Source organism: Pteropus medius, unplaced genomic scaffold (genome assembly GCF_902729225.1).
Source record: "Pteropus medius unplaced genomic scaffold, Ma_sr-lr_union100, whole genome shotgun sequence".
NCBI classification, from domain to species: domain Eukaryota; kingdom Metazoa; phylum Chordata; class Mammalia; order Chiroptera; family Pteropodidae; genus Pteropus; species Pteropus medius.
This window is the reverse complement of record NW_024349799.1, coordinates 14,428,493-14,450,189: the sequence shown is the minus strand read 5'-3', so window position 1 is coordinate 14,450,189 and position 21,697 is coordinate 14,428,493. Positions and strand designations below refer to the sequence as shown.

The following is a 21,697-nucleotide window of genomic DNA, read 5'->3' as shown; positions in this document are numbered from 1 at the left end:
GGCAGGTTCATGATCATCTGGGGATGGGTTGGTGTCTCCACAACCTCAAATGCTTTCATGGCCCTTGGACAGGGCGCTGAGTCTTTAAAGGGCATGAAAATATCACGAGAGACTGAAATAGCCCTTGGGAATGTTGCTCGGGGTAAGAGAAGTGAGCTTCAAAAGGCAGGTTCTAAAAACAAATGATCATTCTCTGCCTTCTGTGAGGTCCAAGGTTTTTGCTTGGCTCAATAGGGTAGGTATGTTTGAGGTAAGAGCTGAATGGTTTGGGACAAAAAAAGATGCTACGATGGCAAAGGAAAAGCCCTTAAATGTAGCCCTCAGCTCTCTTTTAAATAAATTCTGAACATATAGCTAAAGGCTTTCCATTTGAAGAGGTATCAAATTATTAGCCTACCTGGGACACATACACCTCTCAGTTTGGATCTGTATGGAGGGCAGTCTCCACTCAGAGGGACAGAGGAAGTTTCAGAGCACCCCCCCTCCTCATTTTGAGGTAATTCCACAGAATTTAATTTAATCTAACCTAATCCCGTGGTATAGAAGAAAACCAAGATAAAGTGATAACTGTTTATTGGAATGGGTGATAAAAGATACAGAGAAGACAAAATTAAGAAAGACACAGCCCTACAGAATCACACCAGCTCCAGCGAAAGAATCTAGGCAAGCCACTGAGGGATAAAGCTGTCAGTATTACATTAATGTAAGAAAATGAGTGATACAGAGACAAGAAGTGGGATGGCTGAGACCCTCGCCTGCCACTCCAGCTTATCAAGTGCAAAGACCCAGCTCCAACCAGTCCCAGGTCACTCTGGCAGCTGGGAGCCAACCCATCTCCTTGAGTCAGACAGATAACCATCACCACCACCCTCAGGACGCGTACCACAGGGTTCCCACAGGAACTTCCTCTGGGAGCCCACCCCTTATCAAATGACCATCAACCTACAATGGAAGTGGACACGCTCCTCCGGGCACAGATGCTGAAGCCAAAAAGAATGAGCTGACAACTCCAAAAGCAAGAAGTGTGTGAGGGAGAGGGGCTGGTTGGCAGTTGGGTACCTCAGGAATTGAAAATCACTGGCCTCAGTGAGCTCAGACAGAGCTTCAACCACCCCTGCCTAGGCTCTAGGACCAGGCTCCAGTTCCTACAAAAGACAGGGACAGGCCGGGGTCAGAGACATTGAGGCCACTTACCCTGCTGGACCATTTCAGAGAGAACTCTATAACAGAGGACCAAAGAGACAGATGCCCCCCCATTTCATGACGTTTCAAGGCCTTGAATAAGCTCAGACATATCTAGGTAAAATTCAGTGTCTTCCTAGGGTATGATCTGAATTCCAGCTTTGTCACTTATCAGTTATGTGACCTTGAGTAATGATTTGAGCTCACCGAGCTTCTCTTTCTGTAAAATGGAGATAAGGCTACTTATCTTGCCAAGTTGTAAGGTTTGGAGAGAATGGATAGAAAGTGCCTAGCATAGTGCCTGGCATATAGCAGGTCCTCAGGAGATGCTATTTATCACCATCAGATGCTATTTTCATGTGCTTAGGAGGAGCCTCTATCACTGGGTCACTCACATCTCTAAGAAGTACACTGGCCACCCAGTGCCCTGGGTACATCCCCTTTATAATTCCTGACGGATTTGGCTTTTGTGGTGAATTGCCACCCCAGGACTGTGAGTCTTGTAAAGCAAACAGCTTCCCAAGAGGCAGAGGAACTTCCTCTGGGAGCCACAAAACCCTGCTGCCAGGCAAATGACAGCCCGGGTATTTGTTTTAATTTAGGCTCTTGTCAAGAGGAAACTTCATGGCTAACAGCCCAAACATGACTGCACACTACCTCCCCAGGAAGCCTCACTCTACAGCTCTCAAATAAGCTGTTTTGAAGAGGGAGGCAGGGACTCCTCACATTGCTGCCAAGTCAGTGCCCCTCTGCTCCCACCCTTCCATCAGGCTGCCCCAGAAGCCTAGGGCAGCAGCAGAAAAGTCAGCTCAAATGCCAGCCTATCTGACTTAGGGCTGGTTAACGGGCACCCTCAAAGAGGCCCTCCTCGGTCTAATTCTCTTTCCTGGTCCTGCTTTACTCTGGTAAGAAATTTTCAAGGCAGCCTCAGGCAGTTTTGCTTCTCTGCTGGGGAGGAGTTTCAGGGGAAAGGAGAGAATGGAAAACTTGGAAATGATCAGGTCGAGGATTCTTCTTCAGGGCAATGGAGAGAAAGCCAGAGCCAGGTTTCTATAGGATTCTATGTTTTGGGAAATAAGTGCCAGCTTCTGCAAAGAGAAATATTCAGGAACATAAGCAGCATGTGAATATGAGGCATTGTTATGACTGCTATTTGCAAGAGCACAGCTAAGAAGAGGTCACTAATCCTTCCTGCGGGTCAGGAGCTGATCTGCAGCAGGGCTCTGAACAGATGTGTGCCCCCATTCACGCAGACACACGTGCCCACAGAGCCATGGGCCCTGACCTTCACCCAGCGATACTGGCCTTTGCAGGGGAAGAAGCAGATGGAGTGGCTGGGCTTGGCTCAAGACCGATGCCCAGGGGATCCAGCTTTGCCCCTTTGATGTTGAAAAACCAAAGCAGAAAGAACCATGACAAGGAGAGCTCCTGGGGGGAGGAAAGGAAAGAAAAAAAGATGGAGGGGGAGGAGAAGGGAGAAGAGGAAAGAGAAGAAGGTATGAGGAATGACCGGAACCCAAGGGGATACAGAGGTCAGAGGCTGGGTGCTGAGTACTGAGAAGCCTCCGGGGCAAGACCCTGGAGTTCAAGGCATCATCCTTGTCCACTCTCCCACCTCCATATGACGGCTGCCAAGGGATTCCAGCCAGGTTGACCCTTACAAATAAATGTCCTTGTCCCGTGGCATCCAGTGTCCAGAGCCAGAACCTGGCTCCTCCTGCCTCCCCCAACTCCTGCCCCTGCCTTAGAACTCTGGGATAGGAGAGTACAAGAGAGAGTGGGAGAGTCCTACTGAAGAGATGGGGAGGGCGAAATCCACTTCCCATCTTCCTCAGGGGCCAACAGGACCTCTTCCTACATCGCTGAGAGCGTTGGGGAAGGTGTCTCAACGCAGGAGTGGGGAGAAGTGCAATGCTTTAGCCACCTAAGGAAGGCGGAGGAGTGGGGGGAGTGGGGTGGGCATCACCCCCAGAGATATGCCAGTGATCAGTTACACATCCCCAGCGGCAGCGGAGGCAATCACATGATGTGGCGTGTTGAGGGGAAGCGAGGGGGTGGAGAAGACAAGGTTTTTTTTTTAAAATCTTTTTGGGAGGCCGGGGTGAGGATGGGGGTGGTGATGAGGCTGGCAGGAAAGACTGCAGAGCCGGGGGTTTTCAGCTCCTTCATCCAAATGGCCCCCACGGAGATCTGCACACAGTCTCCCTTCCTATCCATCCCCACTCCAAAACACACACCGGTCTCAGGATGTACCCGCGGTGGCAAACTCCAGCCCCAAGGACTTTGCCAAAACGGCCTTTCTGCCTCAGCGCGGTCAGAAAGAGCATCCAGACGGGGAGCGGAGGCAGCACCCTACAAGGGCTCTCCCCTCTTCCCGAGGGCTGAGGAGTGTTCGGTTACACAACAGGTGGGAAAGGGGTGACACAGCTCTCCTGGCCCAGTTGGTCCGCTGCCCCCCCCACCCGCCTGAAGTCCACTCTGGGGACCCCATCTGCGGCCGATCGCGGGGTCCCCATGCCGCTTCCCTGCCTCTCGCTCGCTGGGCACCTGGCTGGCCAAGCCCAGTGTCCAGAGCCAGAACCTGGATGCAGCGCCCAGTCCGTGCCCAGGCTCCCCAGACAAGTCCGGCATCTCGGGCCCCGAGGCCGTCGGGGCGCCGCGCAGGACGCGGGGCCCGTTCCCGCCCGGCCTCCCCGGCCCGCGCGCACACGTACTGCTGTAGAGGGTGTCGATCCAGGAGAGGCGCGGCAGGCCCCGGTGGCTCAGCGGCTCCATGCCCGCGGCTCCGCGCGGCGGCGGCGGCGGCGGCGGCGGCGGCGGCGGCTCCGTCAGATCGGAAATCCGACCCTCATCGCACAACAAAGGAGGGAGGGCGCGGGCGGCGGGCGGGCGGGCCGGCGGGGAGCCGGGAGGGGCGGCCAGCCCGGGAGGCTGAAGTTGCTGAGTGCGGGGTGGAGGCGGGGGGAGGCAGAGAAACAGGTAGCAGGGAGGAGAGAGCCGGAGCTGCCGGGAGAGCGGAGGCGGGCGGGCAAAGGTAGTCAAGCACCTCTGGGAGCCCTTCCGGCTACTGAAGCCGCGGCGAGCCCCACTGCAGATCCCAGAGCCGCGGCCCCACAGCCCGCGCGCCAACTAGCAACTTCCCCCGGGCTGCGCAGCGCTCAGGGGCAGGGGGCGGGGGCCGCAACCAATGGGCGCGAGGCTCCCGCGCCCCCTCCCCCGCCGCGGCACGCCTCCAGACCCCGTGAGGGTGTGGGGAGCAGCCTCAGTCCCCACCGACGTCCGGGCGTGAGGGGCTCCAGCCCGTGATGGAGGAGTGGTCCCGCGGGGTTCTCCTGGCTGCGGTGCCAGCCCAGGCTCCTCCTCCTCCCCTTTCTGGACTCAGCCAAATTCTGGCAACCCGCAGACTAGGTGTCGCGGGGAGACCTATTGGCCCGCAGGGGTGACATCACCTGCCACCCCAGGATCTCTAAGCGCAGTTTCAGAGGCCGGCGCGGCTGCCAGGCCCCTCCCCTAGGCAACCCTGGGGAGCGGCGCTGACGGGGTTAATGTCCTGCCCGTCCGCAGGCAGTCTTGGCCTCCCTGGAGCTCTTTCCTTCCAAACCTTGATAGCGCTTCATCTATTTAAACACCCTTGACCCAAAAGCCGGGTGTTTCTTGCCCTACACTCCAGGGGGCCGCAGCTGGAGAAAAGCAGGAGACTGGGGGTCGGTGAGGGGCTGTGGAGGACAAACGAAGGTACAGGAAAGGCTCAGGATTTCTGCTGAGTCCTCTCCAGGAGCCTTCTGTAGGGATCCCCAGCACAGCCCAGGATTCATATCATGTATGCATAATCATACACAAGTTGAGGGAAGTTGGCGGTCAAGATGCCTCTGAGAACAGAACCTTTAGAAACAAAGACTACCCCACCCCAAAAGCAGTGGTGGGGGGGCTTTATGCCCACCCCTGGGTGCTGGTTTTATGGGACCCAAGGCAACTTGGGTCTTGCAGACTTTCTTGGGCCAAATGACTCAGGAGAAGGGACTGGAGTGGATGAGGATCTCGGGTGGTCCATGGCAGTGTGGGGTGGAGAGGTGAAGCTCCTCTCCTGAACCCAAGGGAAGGGAGGCAGTAGGCTCACTAAGGTAACCCTGCACTGGGCCATTTATGCTGGTTTTACCTCAGATAGTAAGGTTTCTGACGGTGAAGCAGATGTTTCTTACTCTCCACCCCCAAGGAGCTTAAGAGCAATGCCTTCATGGGACCCAGCTCTACAGACAGGCCTACAAGGGAAGTTCCACCTGGCCTGTGTGGGACAGCATGTGTGTGGGAAGTGCTCTCCTCATCATTCCAAACAACCATAGATCTAGTTCTTAAGTGGAGAAGCAGACCCTCACCTGTGATGCTGGAGGGAAGCCTGCACCCAGCCTCTGTAGCCACTTGGGTAGAGTTGCCCAAGGGGAGATGGTGGCCACTGGCTCATAGCAAGTCAGGTAAGTCCCTGCGAGGTGCAGGGGAAGATGCTCTGGGTATGGAAAGCCTCCACAGGTAGCTGCAGTGGAACTGTAAGGTATCATTGGGCCCTCCCTACATCCACTCAGCTCTCTCCTGCTCCAGTCCTCCTGGCTCAGGCTCTGGCTCCTACTCTTGTGGCCCCTCCCTGCTCAGCTGTCACCCTCCCACCATCTCTGCATTGCATACAAGACTGGGAGGACCAAGCAGGAACCTAGAGCTTGGCAGAGAGGGGCGGTGTGCATTTCCAATGAGATGCTCCAGAAATAGAGCCAGGAGGGGAGAGAGAGCACATGGGCTCTTGGAGGAACTGAAGGGAGGACGGCGAGCATGGAGGGGCATAGCAGAGGCCCAGGGCCTCTCTTCTTCCCACATGGAACTCTTGGAAAGCACAGAATGCAGAAGAAATAAAGAAACAGCACAGAGCAGGGAAGCAGCAGCACTGCCTCCTCCTCAACAACGACCACCACCACCAAGGCAGCCTGGGCCTTCTCTGTGTGCTGTGGGGATTTTCCTGACAGCCATATCCAGGCACCGGCTGTGAGCAGGCCCTGGATGTATATTTCTGCGTGAGTCACATACATTTGCATACATTTTACATTTTTATCTACAAAGGCTAGAACAAGCTATTTTCAACATTTTTTAAGCTAAAATGTTACAGTTGCTCTCCTTAGCGTTGCCATAGTTTGCTTTCTTATACATTCTGTCCAATCCTGTCCTGGACTTCCCACTCCAGAATACAATACAGAACAGAGGGAGAGAGGAATCTTAGAGGCAATAAGGAGAAACACTTCTGATAATTAACAGAGAATACCTGCAGTGTACCTGGCTTGGATCTTAGTGTTTTGTTTACGAGATTATTTCACTGGGAACCTTACTGTTATCTCAGTTCCCTCCATTTTCCAGATGAGAAAACTGAGGCACTGAGCAATTAAGTAACTGCCCCAGACAGTAAGTAGAGGGCTAGGACTTGAACTCTGGTGGTGTGCTCATGCTCTTAAATGTCGTGCATGCTGCCTCCACTGTCAGATGACTGGTGAAAGCAGGGTAGCAAAGGTCCCTGGAAATCTTTAATGGCCCATGGGTTAGAGACTACTTTCTAAAAAACTCTTCCAGCCCTATTCCATCTCCATGCATCTGTCAGACATGTATGTGTCCCAGGAAAGTGCAGTTACTTCAAGATTCCTTTGATGTCTTTACTAGATGGCTTCCAGTAGATGTGAACACACAGCCCAACTCTAACCTTGGCTATAAAGACAAGTGTGCAGGCCTTTGAGCACCAGGGTGATTTGAGATTGGAGCAGAAGCCTGCAGATCCTGGCACTGAGGGTGAGGAGGAGGTTAAGGGAGACCCAATACTACATCTTAGGAAGGAAGGAGTTAAAGAGTTACTCTTATCTGCATTTTGCCAAAGGTGAAGTGCTCCGCCAACAACCCCAGCCTGTCAAAGCAGCAGGTGGGCTTCCTGTGGACAGGCCACCCTGTTTAAGCTAAGTGCAGACCTGTCTATGCACCCCAAACCACTGAATCAGCAGCCATCACACCACACCCTCCGAGCCTGCACTAACCATTCGCTGGCCAGTCCTTTGGGTAAACACTCTCCACCTTCCCTGGCCCCCCTTCTGGCCTGTGCACTCAGGCTGTCCTCAGATCCCCACCTCCCATGGTGACAAGCCTGTTCCTGGCTTCACCCCCTCAGACTTAAAGGAGATTTAAGGGTAGATTGCCTTGCCAGGAGTGCTGCCGATGAGGGACTGATTGGGAAATATTTATATCTCATTCTGAAAGTCAGCGTGCTTTTCCTTAATTCCCAGGGGCGGGCTAGTCACCGCCTCTCCATCAACTAACTCTCGCTTCTATCAGCCACTTGCCCGGGATGAAAAAAGGTGACTGTGCTTAGAACCCAAACTGGGTATTTCCACTTTTCTTCTCTCCTCACTGTTAGCAAGCCAGCTCTGCTGTGTACAACAGGAAGGACCTGGGAGTCCCTGCTTCCTTGATCACCCAGAGGTCACTGCTGGTGAAAAAGATGTCTATTTGCCTCTCCCCTCTGGGGCCAGCAGAGAGCACCAGTGTGCACAGGCTGGATGTACAGGTGGCTAGAGGGATGGGGCCCTCTGCATTCAAATTAAAAAACAAAAACAAAGAACAGACTGTGATGGACAAAAAAACCAAGAGTTTGTAACCTCCCTGGTAGATCATCTCTTTAAAAGCTGAAATTGCATCTTTTTTTCTGGGGTTTCCACAGTGCTCAGCCCCGTGGATGAATGAGGCTCAGGTAGACCTCCAAACCAGCTATGACCACACTGTGTCTCCAGATCAGCTTCCTGCCAAAAGCCCAACAGACTGTCATTCAATAATACATATTGAATACATAAAATTCACAACAGCTAACATTTATTGAATGCTTAAGTGCCGGCTCCAATGCTTCCCATTGATTATCTCACTTAATCCTCATAATAAGCCAATGAGCTAGGCACTATTATTCTCTCTATTCCACAGAAGCAGAAAGACTAAGCCATTGGCTAGCATTGGTGACTTTGAAAATGAACTGAGATTCTGAATCTAGAGTCCACAATGAGTGAACAAATGAACAAACAGAATGAAGTTAAACTTGGGAAGGAAGAAATCAGAGCTACAGAAAGAATGCAAGGCAGTGTAATTTTAGAACCCCCTTGGGCCGCCAATGATTAAGCTAAAAGAAAACTTGTTCCCAAAGAAAACCACATCTACTACAACAGGGCAGATGACCCTAGAGACAAGCTACATGAAATCAATCTAATGACAGTTTCTTGAACTCTAGTCCCTGCCAAACTCTTCTGCTTCTATGGCTTGGGGCATAGTCTCAAGCCCTTCCAGCCTCAGTTTTCACATCTAGAGGTGGGTACCCAAGTGGATCAGGTAGATTACTTCTAGGCTTTCTACCAGCGCTAGTGGACTATAAACTTTGCTTCCTAGCAGCCCCTGGGGTGGCCTGTTTCCCGCTCCTTGCTTCATTTCCTTTACCTTGGTGCACCAAAGTGGCATTTATTTTTCTAATAGTCATCCTCACTCCTTGGGTCTAGAAAGAAGAAAATTCCCAGGACCCTATTGAGTCACCTCTAAGAGAGACGTCTTGGCCTAATGGTTCTGTCCTTGGCTCTCTTCCTACCTGCCTCTTCCCAGTCTCCTTGGTTTTCTAGCAGACAGTGAGATCTGCAGGCAGCACAGATGAAATCATTGCCCTCTCCAGTTATTCCCTGCTCTACCAAAGTTTTGTGTCAGCTTGAGTTATTGGAAAGATCTGCACTTCTGGCAAGATGTAACCCTGACAACAGCATTCACCCCTTGTTGCCTCCCTCAGCACCATGGCCAGAAGGCATGGTGACATCCAGGTCGCTGTTGCCATGAAGATCCCCACACATAACCAGGAGTGTTTTAAAGCCCTGCTCCCATGACCAGAGCCACAGCAAGTCCAACATTCTGGGCAGAGTAGATGCCTTAGATTAATTAAGCGGGCTACAATTTCAGGAGGGTCTCATGCCAAGCCCCAGCTACAGTGGCTGTCACCCGACAGGGCTCAGATTGCACCACCCCAGGGTCAACATGAGAGGTTTCCTAGAGAGTTGATCTTTGGGCTCAACAGTAGGGTCTGGAGCCCCCTTCCTAATTTACTTACCACGGCATCCCCATCAGCACTTGGAAAGAGGCCAGCAAAAGAGACAATAGGATTCTCTAAGTCCCCACAACCTAGAGACAATATTCAATGGCTCCAAACTTATTAGCTCCAAGTGAAGCAGGGGCGTGTATATCCAGCTGGGGTCGGAGCTCACGGGTTGGCCTTCTGCCCTCCTGTGGTCACCATTCGCCTGAAGTTGGCTGTGCTTCTCACTCTTCCAGCCAGAGTTCTGCAGATGCGTCCCAGTCCTGCACTGCTATGCCAGGAGCTCTGATGCCACCCACCAGGCTGGCCCTTTTCCCTGTGGCCACAGGGGCTGAGGGCAGGCGATCAAGGAGACCGGCTCCAAGAGGTAGCAGTTCAACATTCACAAAGGCTACAGTAATAAAAAAGTATCAGAGCCTAGCCAATGGTGCTCTTCATCAGTAGAGTCTCGCTTTGGGGTTACCGTTCAAGTTCGCGGGTGTGTGGCTGTGTCTCTTTAAGAACCAGGCCTCTTTAATGCAAGTTCCCTCTGCAGTCGCTCCTGCCACCAGTACTCCTGCGGCAGACAGTGGGGAGCTCTTGAGCGCCATCTGGTGCCAACAGAGCAGCACCTCAGCCACCAGAGTAGGTCCAGCCAAGAGGCCTGGAAAGGCATGTACTAAAATCTCAGCTTTGCCCACAGATTTTGCACAGGGTTGCAAGTTACCATGTGAGCAACAAGGCTAGGGGAGTCAGAGGGAACTCCGTTTTGTGTCAGGAGACAGCAGGAGCCCCTATGAGTGTCCTGAGAAGAATAGCCATCTCACTGGACAAAAGCTCCCCCTAAAATATTCTCAAATGGGGGGATTTCCCCAATCTCCCTGTTTGCCAGCTACAAGACCTGAAGCATAGCTGTACATACCCTGTCTCCATAAACACTAGAACAATGGTTCTCAGTTAGGGAAGAGGGTAATTGGTATTGCCCTACCAGGAAGTATTTGAAAATCTGTAGGAACATTTTAAAGCCAGAGATGTTACAATGTCTTCCAATATGCAGAATTGTCCCAAAGAATGTCTGTCCCCAAAAGTCAATTGTGCTGACTTTGGTTAAGGGGAACCAAGTATGGTTCCTTGACAATCTCATACCTCCTGTTCTTCTTTTCCTCATCATTCTGCCTTTGGTGTCCTCTTTAAATTTTACCTTGATGATCTTAGAAATTGAGAGAGTAAATGGTCTGGCCCAGGCCACCTTCCCAAGGGCTGCCAGTGGTCCTAGCTGCCCCTCCCTAAAATCTGGGCACATATCTGCACCTAGCCTGCACTGGGTCATCATGACTCTTGGAAGAGAGGCAGACAGACTGGCAGGCTAATTCAGGTCAGCAGATCGTCTATAAGAAGAAATCACAGAAGACCAGTCACCCCCTTTTTTCAAAAGACTACCCTTTCCTAACTTCCTACATGGGTGACTCAATCTAGCCCTGTTCTCTGTCTCCAGACTGTCCCAGGACGTGTATCTTTTATATATACACTTTCAGATTCTGGTCATGAAGCTTCGTGACTCCTAATTTCCCCTTCTCCAAGCTTGTTGCACCCTGTCCTGAGCTGATCAGTCTCATGAACACAGTCTGGTGCCAGCTGCTGACATGTGACATGCATTCTAATGAAGGACGAGTGGAAAAGAACGAAACTCTGGCTGTGGCGGTCAGTGAAAGCTGTACAGTGGTCACATTTGAGCTGGGTCTGCTGGTTTGAGCAACCCCAGCCTCATGAGGCCGAGTCATAGCTAGTATGAGCAACTGGAGAAAAAGTTTCCCAGCAGCCCATAGAAACTAGAGAGCACTTTCTAAAACACATCTGGCAAGTCACTCCTTTCTTACTAAGACCCATCTATGGCTTCCCATTGCTATCAGGCCCTGTAGCCCGGCCCTTGTACCTCCTTTCAGCTTCATCTGGCACATTCTCCTCCTTGCTCTCTCTTGTTTTTTCAGAACTTTTGCACAGGTTAAAATGCTCTGTCATCCATTCTGCCTGGATATCTCTCACTCTTCCTATGTTCTTAACTTAAATATGACTTCTGCTAGGATGTTTTCCCTAACCACCAGACCAGAGAGACCTGCACTTCAGGTTGCTCAGTGCTCTTGTAAATCATTCAATGCCTGTCTCTGTTACACTGAGAATTCCAAGAGGGTAAGAACCACATCTCTCTTGTTTGCCACTGTAACCCGAGCACCTTGAAACAGTGGTTTTAATGAATAAATGAGTAAATGAATGAATAAATGAATAACCAAATTCATCCTTGGTCATGAAGGGCCTGGAATGAGGGAAGACCGATGCTTCAGCTAGACCAGTTTCACCAACTGGAAATGAACTGTCTGGGCTGCTTGGGATATCATGACGACAATGGCCATACTCTGTGGAAAGACTCAGAAAAAAACAACAAGATCACAGAATCAGATTTGGGGCAGGAGAACAGCTGCTCCAATTAATTCTCTAACTGCTCACATGAAATCTCAACTAAAAACTCCCCAATGCACAGGGCTCCTGTGCTAAGCAGCCAGCATTTGGTGCTGCACTCTTTTTTACCCAATCAGACTCCAATACAGAAGTAGAATAGAAACCCAGAAATGGTTCAGCCCACTCCGGAAACTTTGGTCTCAATTCTCAGAGTCCTTCTCCTAGGCCTGTCCCAAATTTGCAACTAAATTTGTTTTTTAGAGAAGAGAGGCAAACTGTTGCTCCCCTCTAGGAAAAAAGTAGTTTCTGGGTGGATGCCTGCCCTGTGTCTCTTCCTGCTGTCTGGTAGGGTACAGTGTTGGGAATCTGAGAAAGAAGATGCTGGTTGCTTGCAGTGATACTGACCTTCCCTGTCTCAGGGGGGGCTGTAAGCTGAAGCTGACACTCACCAGCTCCCAGTGATGACTTTGATACCTTACCAACCAGACAGATGGGAAGTCTTGCTTTCAGCTAAGTAATGGGAGAAATATGATGGAAACTGCTTCTGGGGACTACTCCTTTCAAGGACCTAGCTTGAGAGGGTCTGCAGACTGCCTGACAGATGGACAGACAGACAGGGCTTGGGCACAGCTCTGTGGCTGCTGCCTGCACTGAGCCATGGTGACCACTGGGTAGGCCTGAGAATCCTGAAGGGCACTGCACCAGACTCAGCTGATCTGCTTGGCACCCGCAAAAAGGCAAGAAGGTTCCTTTTCATTTTCTCTTCACTAAAACAAAGAGACAAATAGCACACTCAGTTTTTAATCAATGCTGGATTTGTTGGGCCTTGGATCTGTAATGGTCTAGAAAATCACCCTAGGCCACTGGGGTCAGTAACCCAGATGGTTAGTTCTCTAAGCTACCTGCCAGCTTCTCATCTGCTGCCGAGTAAGGATATCTTGACATAGTTCATATTTTCTCAGGGTTCTTCTCTCCCCTGAAATGAAGGGACCTGGCAGGAGGAGGTAGTGGTTGTCATTGAAGGGCAGAGGAATAATAAGGTGATAACAGACACTTATTTATGCTTCCATGCTGGGGCTGATTTAAGGACTCTGCATATATTAAATCACTGAATTATTAAAGTACTCCGACTGCTCCAGAATCCATGACTTAACACTCCACTACCTCTCTTCTACAGAAGGGAAATAACACTAAACTGAGCATACCTTGAATCGAGGAGCACACTTGCCCCTGCCACTAACTTGCTGTGTGACCTGGAGGAACTTCCTTTCCCTCTCTGGGCCTTGGTCTCCTCACCTAGATGTGCAGGAATGAAGGTCATCTGTGATTCCTGAGAGATAGATAATGAGGATATAGCTAATAAGGGAGAGGAAAACTTTTCTTTCCCACCTCTCAGGTCCCCAATATTTCAGGAAGTACAAGGTGCTTTGAAGGCTAGAAAAGTTATTCCTTGGTTCATCAAATATTCTCTGAGCCCTATATAAGACAGGGATCCTTTGCCTAAGATGCTTATGATTTAGCCCAGAAGTCACCAAGAGGCAAGGCAGTGCCTGGTGGGTCCAGAGAGTGGTCTAGACAATATGTGATGGAGGGACGGGGGTGGTCACTACAAAGTGAGTTGATGACCAAATGCTTCTTAGAGGAAGTGCCATTTGAACTGGTGCCTGGAAGGACACTGAATATTTCATTGGCACAAATGGTGGGGTGGGGAGGCAGGGCATTCTGGGTGGCAAATGCATAAGCAATTGCACAAAGGCAAAAACGAAGGTGAAGAGGGGAACTAGAATAGATGACTGAAGGAGAAATTTCTTTGGGGAACTGGGGGAAAATATAGACTATTGCTAATCTAATGTGTGGCCTCAGCATGAATTCAGAGAGACAACAAAATTTGTAGCTTGTCCTAGGCCTATTTTTATTTAAAAAAGCCTTTTGGGAACCCCTACGCCCTACCACTGCAACAGTCACAAAGGTTTAGGATTCGCCTCTCCACCTTGTGAGTTTACGGGCCAAGGTATCTAGTTACTGAGAGCCCTTCAGTCAATGTGTCCCTGGCTTCACCTATATTTATGTTCTAGGCACTGTGTTAAGTACATTACTTTCTCTCTTTTTTTTTTTCTTTCAGCTTTATCGACCTATTGTGTAAGTTTAAGGTATACAACATAATGATTTGATATAAGCGTGTATTGTGAAATGATTACCACAATAAGATTAACACATGCAACACATCCATTACCTCACATAGTTACTTTTTTTTGGTGTGGTGAGAATGTTTAAAATCTATTCTCTGAGAAAATTTCAAGTATACAATACAGCATTATTAACTATAGTCACCATGCTGTGTATTAGATCCTCAGAACTCATTCACTTTATAACTTAAAGTTTGTACCTTTGACCAACATGTCCCCACTCCCCCTACCTCCACTCCAGCTCCTGGTAACCATCAATCTACTTTTTATTTTTATGTCACTCTGATTTTTAAAACATGATCCCTCTGTGTGGAAGACACAATCCCCACTTTATAGAATAGGCTCAAGGTCACATCTCTAGTAAACAACAGAGCCAAGTTCACACTGGGATCTGACTGGGTCCAGAGCCCAAGCTCTCAAACCACCATTATGGACTGAGTGCTTGTGTCTCCTCATCACCGAATCCACAGATGTGATGGTATTTGGAGGTAAGGCCTTTGGGAGGTGATTAGGTTTAGATGAGGTCATGAGGGTTGGTACCCATGATAGGATTAGTACCCTTATAAGAAAAAGAAGAGACCAGAGCTCTCTCTCTCTCTGCCGTGTGAGGATACAGCAAGAAGGTGGCAAACTACAAGCCAATAAGAGAGCACTTATCAAGAACCCAACCATGCCAGCACCTTGATCTTGGACTTCTTAGCTTGCAAAACTATAAGAAATAAATGTCTTTTGTTTAAGCCACCCAGTCTATGGTATTTTGTTATAGCGGCCTGAGCTAAGACATCTACTGCACAACTGTATCCATCCATCATTCATGATGCTGCAGAAAGCATCACAAGATTCTTCACAAACAAGGAAGCTGAGTTCCCAGGCATACAGGTAGCATTGGCACCTGACACTAATATGAATTTATCAGCAGAATTTTTAAAGCTACTCTCCAGGATCAGTGGCAGGCAAAGAAGACATAATGATGCATTTCTGCCCTCTTTCTCCTCAACTGAGGTCTAATGAGCTCTCGAGTCTTTCAACTACTCTGAGGGCATGAGTTCTGTACCTGGAGTGTCCCTGGTGGTAAGGGTGTTTTCCAGTGCTGCAAGAGTTACCTGGTCTCTGAGGCACATCTCTTACCGAAACAGCCCACAGCCCTGCCTGGCCCAGGTTCAGCCAAGTATTATAAGGAGCATTGTAAGAAAAATTATTTCTTAGCTAATCCCCCAGGGGAATGTCAGAGAAAATGAGGGTATCAGCTCTACATCTACATCTGCCTCATTCACATTTTCATGTCTCCACTGCTCTGACCCTAAAGAAGAGGACCTGTACACCCAGAACTTTCTCAAAAATTCTCTGTGCTCTGAACTGAGCTACAGGCCCTGGAGAAAGATAATACCTCATGGTGAGGTATAAGAGATTCACTTTCCTGAAGAAGGACCCTGTACTTCTGAGAAACCTTCCCTTAGAACTTCAAAGGGCAAAAGTGCTGAGGTATTTCAGTTCCCCTGAAGTGCCACCTGGGCACTTTCCATTTTCCTGGGCTGCAGGGGTCACCTAATCTCTGAGGCATCACCCCATGAAGGCAGCCTCAGCCCTGCCTGACCCAGGCTCAGCCGAGTATTATATGGAGGCTTTAAAGATATTCATCCCTATTCTGGAGGCACCAGGAAATGCTGTGGGGTGGAGCGGGGGAGTGGGAGGGGGTGGAGCTCAGCGGCCTCAGCTTCATGCTGAATAACTTCAAACTTCTGCCCCTGCCCACCACCCCTTCCAAGGTGAGTCCCACGCATAATTTCTAGTCTGACTGGTGGCAGTCAGGAAGACATTGTCCCTCTGCCTCCTGATCCCCCCCTCAAAGTCTCAAGCTCTAGGAACCACTTTAGGTCTTAGCCATGACTCAGATGAAACCTGGTCCCTCACCCTAACCCTCCTCAGGGCCCAAAGTCTTCTAGACAACTCATTGCCCAATCCCCAACATGCCCCACTGAGTTCTTTTCCAGGTTCCTATTTCTATCTGATTATGCAAGTTTCTTTCCTCCAGGAAGCCACATACTCATCACATGAGAGTAGCCACAGGTTACCAGCCGAGGGGGGAAGGGTACTGGGAAAAGTCCCCTTTCCTGGACCTCCAGGCTGGTCCCCAGAGCCTTGGGTGATGGCTCCCGGGCTTCCTGCAGCCAACACAGGGAGCCTGAGACCACACAGTAGAGACCAGTGCAGGCCCAAATGAGATCATAACTCGGTTTTCAGTTTCCCCAGAGAACAATCTCTTTTGCAGATGGCTCCCGCACAAGGGCTTTATGCCAGGTAGCCCGAAACAGAAGACAGTAGCAAGCATTCCATAGGAGCAAGGAAGGATATGGTGCCTCCTCTTAATACAAGCTTGGATCCTTGGCTCTTCCAGCAAATGCACCGACTGACTGTTGGAGCAAAGCCATGCTGCAGGCCTGTGAGACAGGAACCTTTGCTGCTACAGCACCTGGCCAACCCACTGCTCCATGACTTGCACAGTCACCCTGAGACTGAGCCTCCATACCGAAGGTTTATTCTTTGGGGGCCCTTAGGGAGGCCGAGTTGGTTTCCTCTGGGCTGCTTTTGTAAAACAGACCCTATTTGCTTCCCACCACAACTAACCACAGATGAGGAAGCAGCCACAGTGACGCTCTGGACCTCGGAACTCCTGGTTCCCTGCTGCTTTCTGAGGCCACACATGAAGCTGCACACGCAAGTAGGCCACAGTTTCTTCCAAGCCTTGGCTTCCTATGAAGACCACTAACCCCAACATCTGGGCATATCTACTTAAGGCAGTGTTTCTGCTGATTTCTAATGTGGTTTTCAAGACGAAAAAGGAAGAGGTCCTGTCTTACCAAGGACAGCATGGTCGAAGACACCAACAGAAGCTGACTTCCCGCCTGGTTCTGCAAGCACAGGTGCCTGGTTCCAAGGATAAGGCTATCTCCCTCCCAGACCTGCATCCTTCTGAAGGAGCTGGTGAAGGTATAGAGCTTGGCTCAGGGGTGGTCAGGGTCATAGATACCTCTTTCGGGTAAACAGAAGTTCTCTCCAGCTCTGTAGGTGGCAGGGAAGAATGGAGAAACAGATGAACCAAGCTAAGGTCCTATTATGAAGAACACCCAAGCTGCTAGCTCAGAGGCCACACCACGATTAGCACCCTGTCATTTGCTCATTTGTATGCATTTCACATGTAATCAAAAGACCACATGGAAGGTGTGAAGCATGTAGACTGTTGAGTTTTTTAAACTCTAAGTTTATTGAGTTTTTTTTTTCTGTTGTAAAGGTAACAAAGCCACAACAAAAAATTTTTAGACGAAAGAGTAAAATATGATCCATTAATGCACCACCTTGATTAGTATTTTCCAGCCCTATTTGGCATGTGTACAATGGAGGTCTTTACATAGTCATAATCAAAGCAGTTCTCTAAATTGTGTTCAAGAATTTCTCAGCCACTGACTCTTGGCCAGTCTAGCTTTCATTCACTCCCCTGTCCTGTTAGATCTAGCAGCTCAAGTGCTATCTGGATGAGCTATGACCTCATTTCACTCACGGTCATCTTGGCCCCAAACACAAGGATGAGCCCCTGGAGGGAAAAGAAACTCTAGTTCTTCATCCAAGTTTGTTCACAGTGCAAGTAAGACATCTCTGGCTTCTTGGGGAAGTGAGGAACATTAATTGCTTGTCAGTGCTGTCCAAGGACACCAGAGATAGTCTCATCTGCAGTGTCCTCAGTAGGAAGCTGAGAACTGCTTCTGCCTGGGCCTCTGGCCTCTTCCTTCCTCAGTGCTGGGCAACAGTATTGAGATTAAAAGGAAGTCTTGAGGTTGACCAGGGTTACCTACCTGCCTGACTCATTGGTGGGGGCGGGGGTGGAGTAGTTGTATATAATATCAGCTCTTTAGCCACAAAAACTGAGGAGGAGGGGAGGTACAGGTAGAATTGTAAAGAGAAATTTAGGTTTGCGTTCACTGCCCAAATCCTAACCCATGACAGAGACAGTGAGTGGAGGGCTGGGTTTGCCATTCCAGTCTCAGGAGGGCAGGAGAGAGAAGTCTTTTCCAAATTTTCTCATATCATGGCACATTCGGGAGATGCCAATGTTTGCACAGCACACTGAGGCAAGCAGACAAAGCTGTCAGTGGTCAGAGGCGAGGGGGCAACCCACTGCCCATGACTTGCCCAGCCACCCTGAGCCTGAGACATCAGTATTCCCTAACACCTTTAACCTATTCTTGGCACACTGAATGGGAAGCTCCCGGCGAGGTAGAGGAGAGAGATGACCTTCTACTTCCAATAAACCTTCCCAAGTGGTCAAAGGCTTCATAAGCATTTCTGATTATAGAAGCCCCCACATGGCCATGATAAAATCAATGAAACTCCCTCTAAGGCAGCAATCCCAGCCCTTGTAGCTGGCGAAATAAGGAAACATCCAGGTAAATTTGAGACGGGACATCACTTGCAAAATTCTTAATCTTTTAGCAGGAAATGGGACATCTCTTACAGAGTTAATCTTTTCAGTAAACCTAGTTAAATTTTCTTCCCTCCTTTCTTTGGAAAAAGGCTCTCTCCTTCAAATCCCGATAATTGCCCTGGTGACTCAGATCCTCTGGCTATTGATAAGGGTCATCAGCCCATTGTTAAGCAGAAATGGTGTTAAGCCAGGCAGGGCCCTTAGAGTCTGAGGGGGGAAGGGACTTTAAGCCAAAGGTCTTTCTTTTTACTCTTTAAGAAATGTATTAACCAAGCCTGTTTCCCTTTACTCACTTAATAGGCAAATCAATAATAGAAATTAATGGATATATGATTTAAATAATAAGTTTGTATCTTCTTTTCCTTGTCTAGGGACTGAGGTGGCACTTTAGCAGGAAACCCAAGACCCCACCCTGACTGAAGCAGAAAGAGCTCCATGAAACCCCTGTAGGCAGGGACAACGGCCATTCTCAGCAGGAAGCAGATATGGAAGAAGAGACCTCCCATCCCTCAATATCCATACTAATAATAAGGGGGTTCATGGCTCTTAGAAAAGAGCTAGACAGGAAAGTTAGGGGGTTTCGGGTCTGCCTGCAAAGACACTAATGCCATCCTATCCTAGAAGGGGTCTGCCCTAATCCGCCCTTAAGCAAGCCTGAAGGCATTTTTTAACTCACATAAAGAAACCAGTAGGCAGAGAATTAGGTACCAATTTAAGCCAGTCACTTGCACCTGCGCAATGAAGACCCCAAAAACCTTCAACTCACCTGAGCCTCATTATACCATCATTATAATATGATACATATGCCCAGAAGTCATTAATGTTATAACAGACTGAATTCTGGGAACAAACATGCGCAGAAAGCAAAATGATGAATCACTGAGTCCTGCCAATCTTAGTTGTCAATCAAGGAAGCCCACTCCTCTAAGAAAAGTAACCACCCACAGCAAAAAAGGGATAAAAACCGTGAAGGCTTTGTTACTAGGCCTTCTGAGCCACGCTTCTCTTGCTCAGGTCGGCTTCCACATCTGAAAGTGTACTTTCCTTTCTAATAAAACTTTTCTTTTCTACTGTATTTCGGTGTCTTGCTCAATTCTTTTTTCGAGACATCAAGAACCTGGACAACGCGCCAGGAGAGGATCTCCACTCTCTGGTAACAAATTCACCTGCACACTCAGTCAGTGGAGCTGCGGGCACGCTTCCCAGGCAGACAGATACCCTATCTGCTGAACATGGCTGCTGATAAAGCAGAATTGATAGCCTGGAAGAGAATGCCACAGCTTGGGCCAGGTATCAGTTATGCCAATCTTGTCCAATGGTTCCTGTTTCCCAGCCAAGGTGGAGACTGATATTTACTTTTACAGAGTAACTGCCAACATAGTAGTGGTTCTTCTCTGATGCTTCCCACTTGGGTTCGCGCAGCCTCCCATTCCAGGTGCACAAGGTTAACGACCCCTGGTAATTCCCCTGAGCAGTGCTGTCAAGAGTTTTGGTCCCCTACATGCAGCAGATCACTCAAAGCTGCTCACATCAGCAATAGTTTTATGGGGCCAGTTTCTGGGCTACTGCTGTTCTGGATGCAAACTTTAATGGTTTAGATCAGGATGTGGATGCTGGAAACTGAACAGACCTGGGTGCAAGACCTGGTGTCCTTAAATAATTTAACCTCTCTGAGCCTCGGTTTCTTTCACCGTGAATGAGGATCATAATGGTAACTGCTTCAACTGAGATGTTGAGAGGATCAGATGAGAGAACAGATGTAAGACACCCAACACAGTGCCTGCTCTATCATATGCAGTCAAGCAATCTTAGCTATTATTGTGTTGGATGAGACACACACACACACACACACACACACACACACACACACTGCATCTCTCCCCCAAGGGCCAAAAAACAAGGCAAAAAGTGAAACAGCCTCCCTCCCCCACCAAAAAAAAGTTTACAGCAAGCTTAGTGAACAGATAGTGTGAGTTATGCTGAGGTCACCAAAACCTAACCACACCCTTTGTTTTCTGTAGGTGTCTCATTGTCATTGCAGAGTTAACAGCTCAGTGTTTTAAAAAGTCAAAGCAACTTTAGTCCTCAGAAGTGTCCCCCCTCCCCCGCCCGTATTCCGCTATTCAACAGCAGCTAGAATAAGAAAAAGAAAATCCATCTAGAAAAATAATCCCTTAGCCTTAAATTCGGGGCTGTCGTACTTAAAAGAGGCAGGAGCTTCTAGATTGCTAAAAGTCCTTGAAAGATTTCAAGGACAATGGAATTTGATAAGTTGAGTACAGTGTAAACTTTGACAAACAGAATTTTCTCCAGGGCACGGAGGTCAAGCACCCTCCCTGAGCAAAAGGGGAATTGAGATCTGAAGTGTCTAAGTGTATTCAAAAGAAAAAAAAGATATATGGGTAATTTTTTGTTAAAATTGGACACCTTAAATTATCCAAAGTAAACATTAAGTCAAAATGTTGGACCAAGAAATAATCTTCTTAAAATTAGAAATTAGTGTATACGCATCCAAATACACACACACACACACACACACACACACACACACACACACATAAATTTAGGGCATGTCTGAGTATTAGAACAGGGACGTGTTGTGATCCAGAAGGACCTTTTTTAATAACAGGTTCAGCTCTACTTGAGCCTTAAGCTCACATTAAAAAGAAATCTCCAGGCTATTTCTATTACTCATCCTGGACTTCAATGTGATAGCTCATTCTAAATTGTGAATTGAAATGGTATTCCAGCTGCCTTTTCACATTCTTCCCCAAACACAAATGTTAGGAAAACACACACACACACACACACACACACACACACACACACACACACACGATGAAGTGTCATTTAAGGGCATTTCCCCTGTGGACAAGGAGGCCCAACTACTTAACCCTCTTCTGAAAGATCCTCCCCCTCACTACAGTGTGTCCACCTGAGCATATAACGCCCTTTACATGTTTTCACATATTAGGTCTTGGTAAATGTTGCATGAAATTTGAAAATCCTGTTAGGGAAGAGAACATGATTCATGGTCATCTATTCCTAATCCGTAGACTTCCGATGAAAGTCGGCCTAGGTTTAGGGTTTAGAAACACAGCAGCTGGAGGAAATAGCTGGCTTGAAGACAAATGGCCCTCTCGTTTCAACAAGGAAGCCCTAACTGCCTGTGAAAAGGGTAAATAAAATTCAGCCCTCTCGGTTCGCTACTAGTTTCTCTTTGAGTGCGTGGGCAGCGTTCCTGCGGAGGGGCCCTTGGAAGCCGCTTCTTACTCCAGCCGGGCGCCC

The 21,697-nt window shown here is 48.9% G+C and overlaps 1 protein-coding gene across 4 annotated transcripts in view; it reads right to left on the bottom strand.

Moving 5' to 3' along the window:
- The window catches only part of ABR (ABR activator of RhoGEF and GTPase), a 175,641-nt gene that overhangs the window by 129,179 nt on the left and 24,765 nt on the right, over positions 1-21,697 (bottom strand). The window contains exon 1 of one of the 4 annotated variants that reach the window (XM_039886221.1): positions 9,329-9,539. The exons of 2 other annotated variants lie outside the window; for them this stretch is intronic. Coding sequence is in view for 1 of the 2 variants with exons in the window: in XM_039886219.1 (XP_039742153.1) it covers positions 3,897-3,957 (61 nt within the window). In the remaining variant the exon portion in view is untranslated. Of the gene's footprint in view, positions 1-3,896; positions 3,958-9,328; positions 9,540-21,697 lie in introns of those variants that run through there. One more of the 4 variants, XM_039886219.1, reaches the window with a different exon arrangement.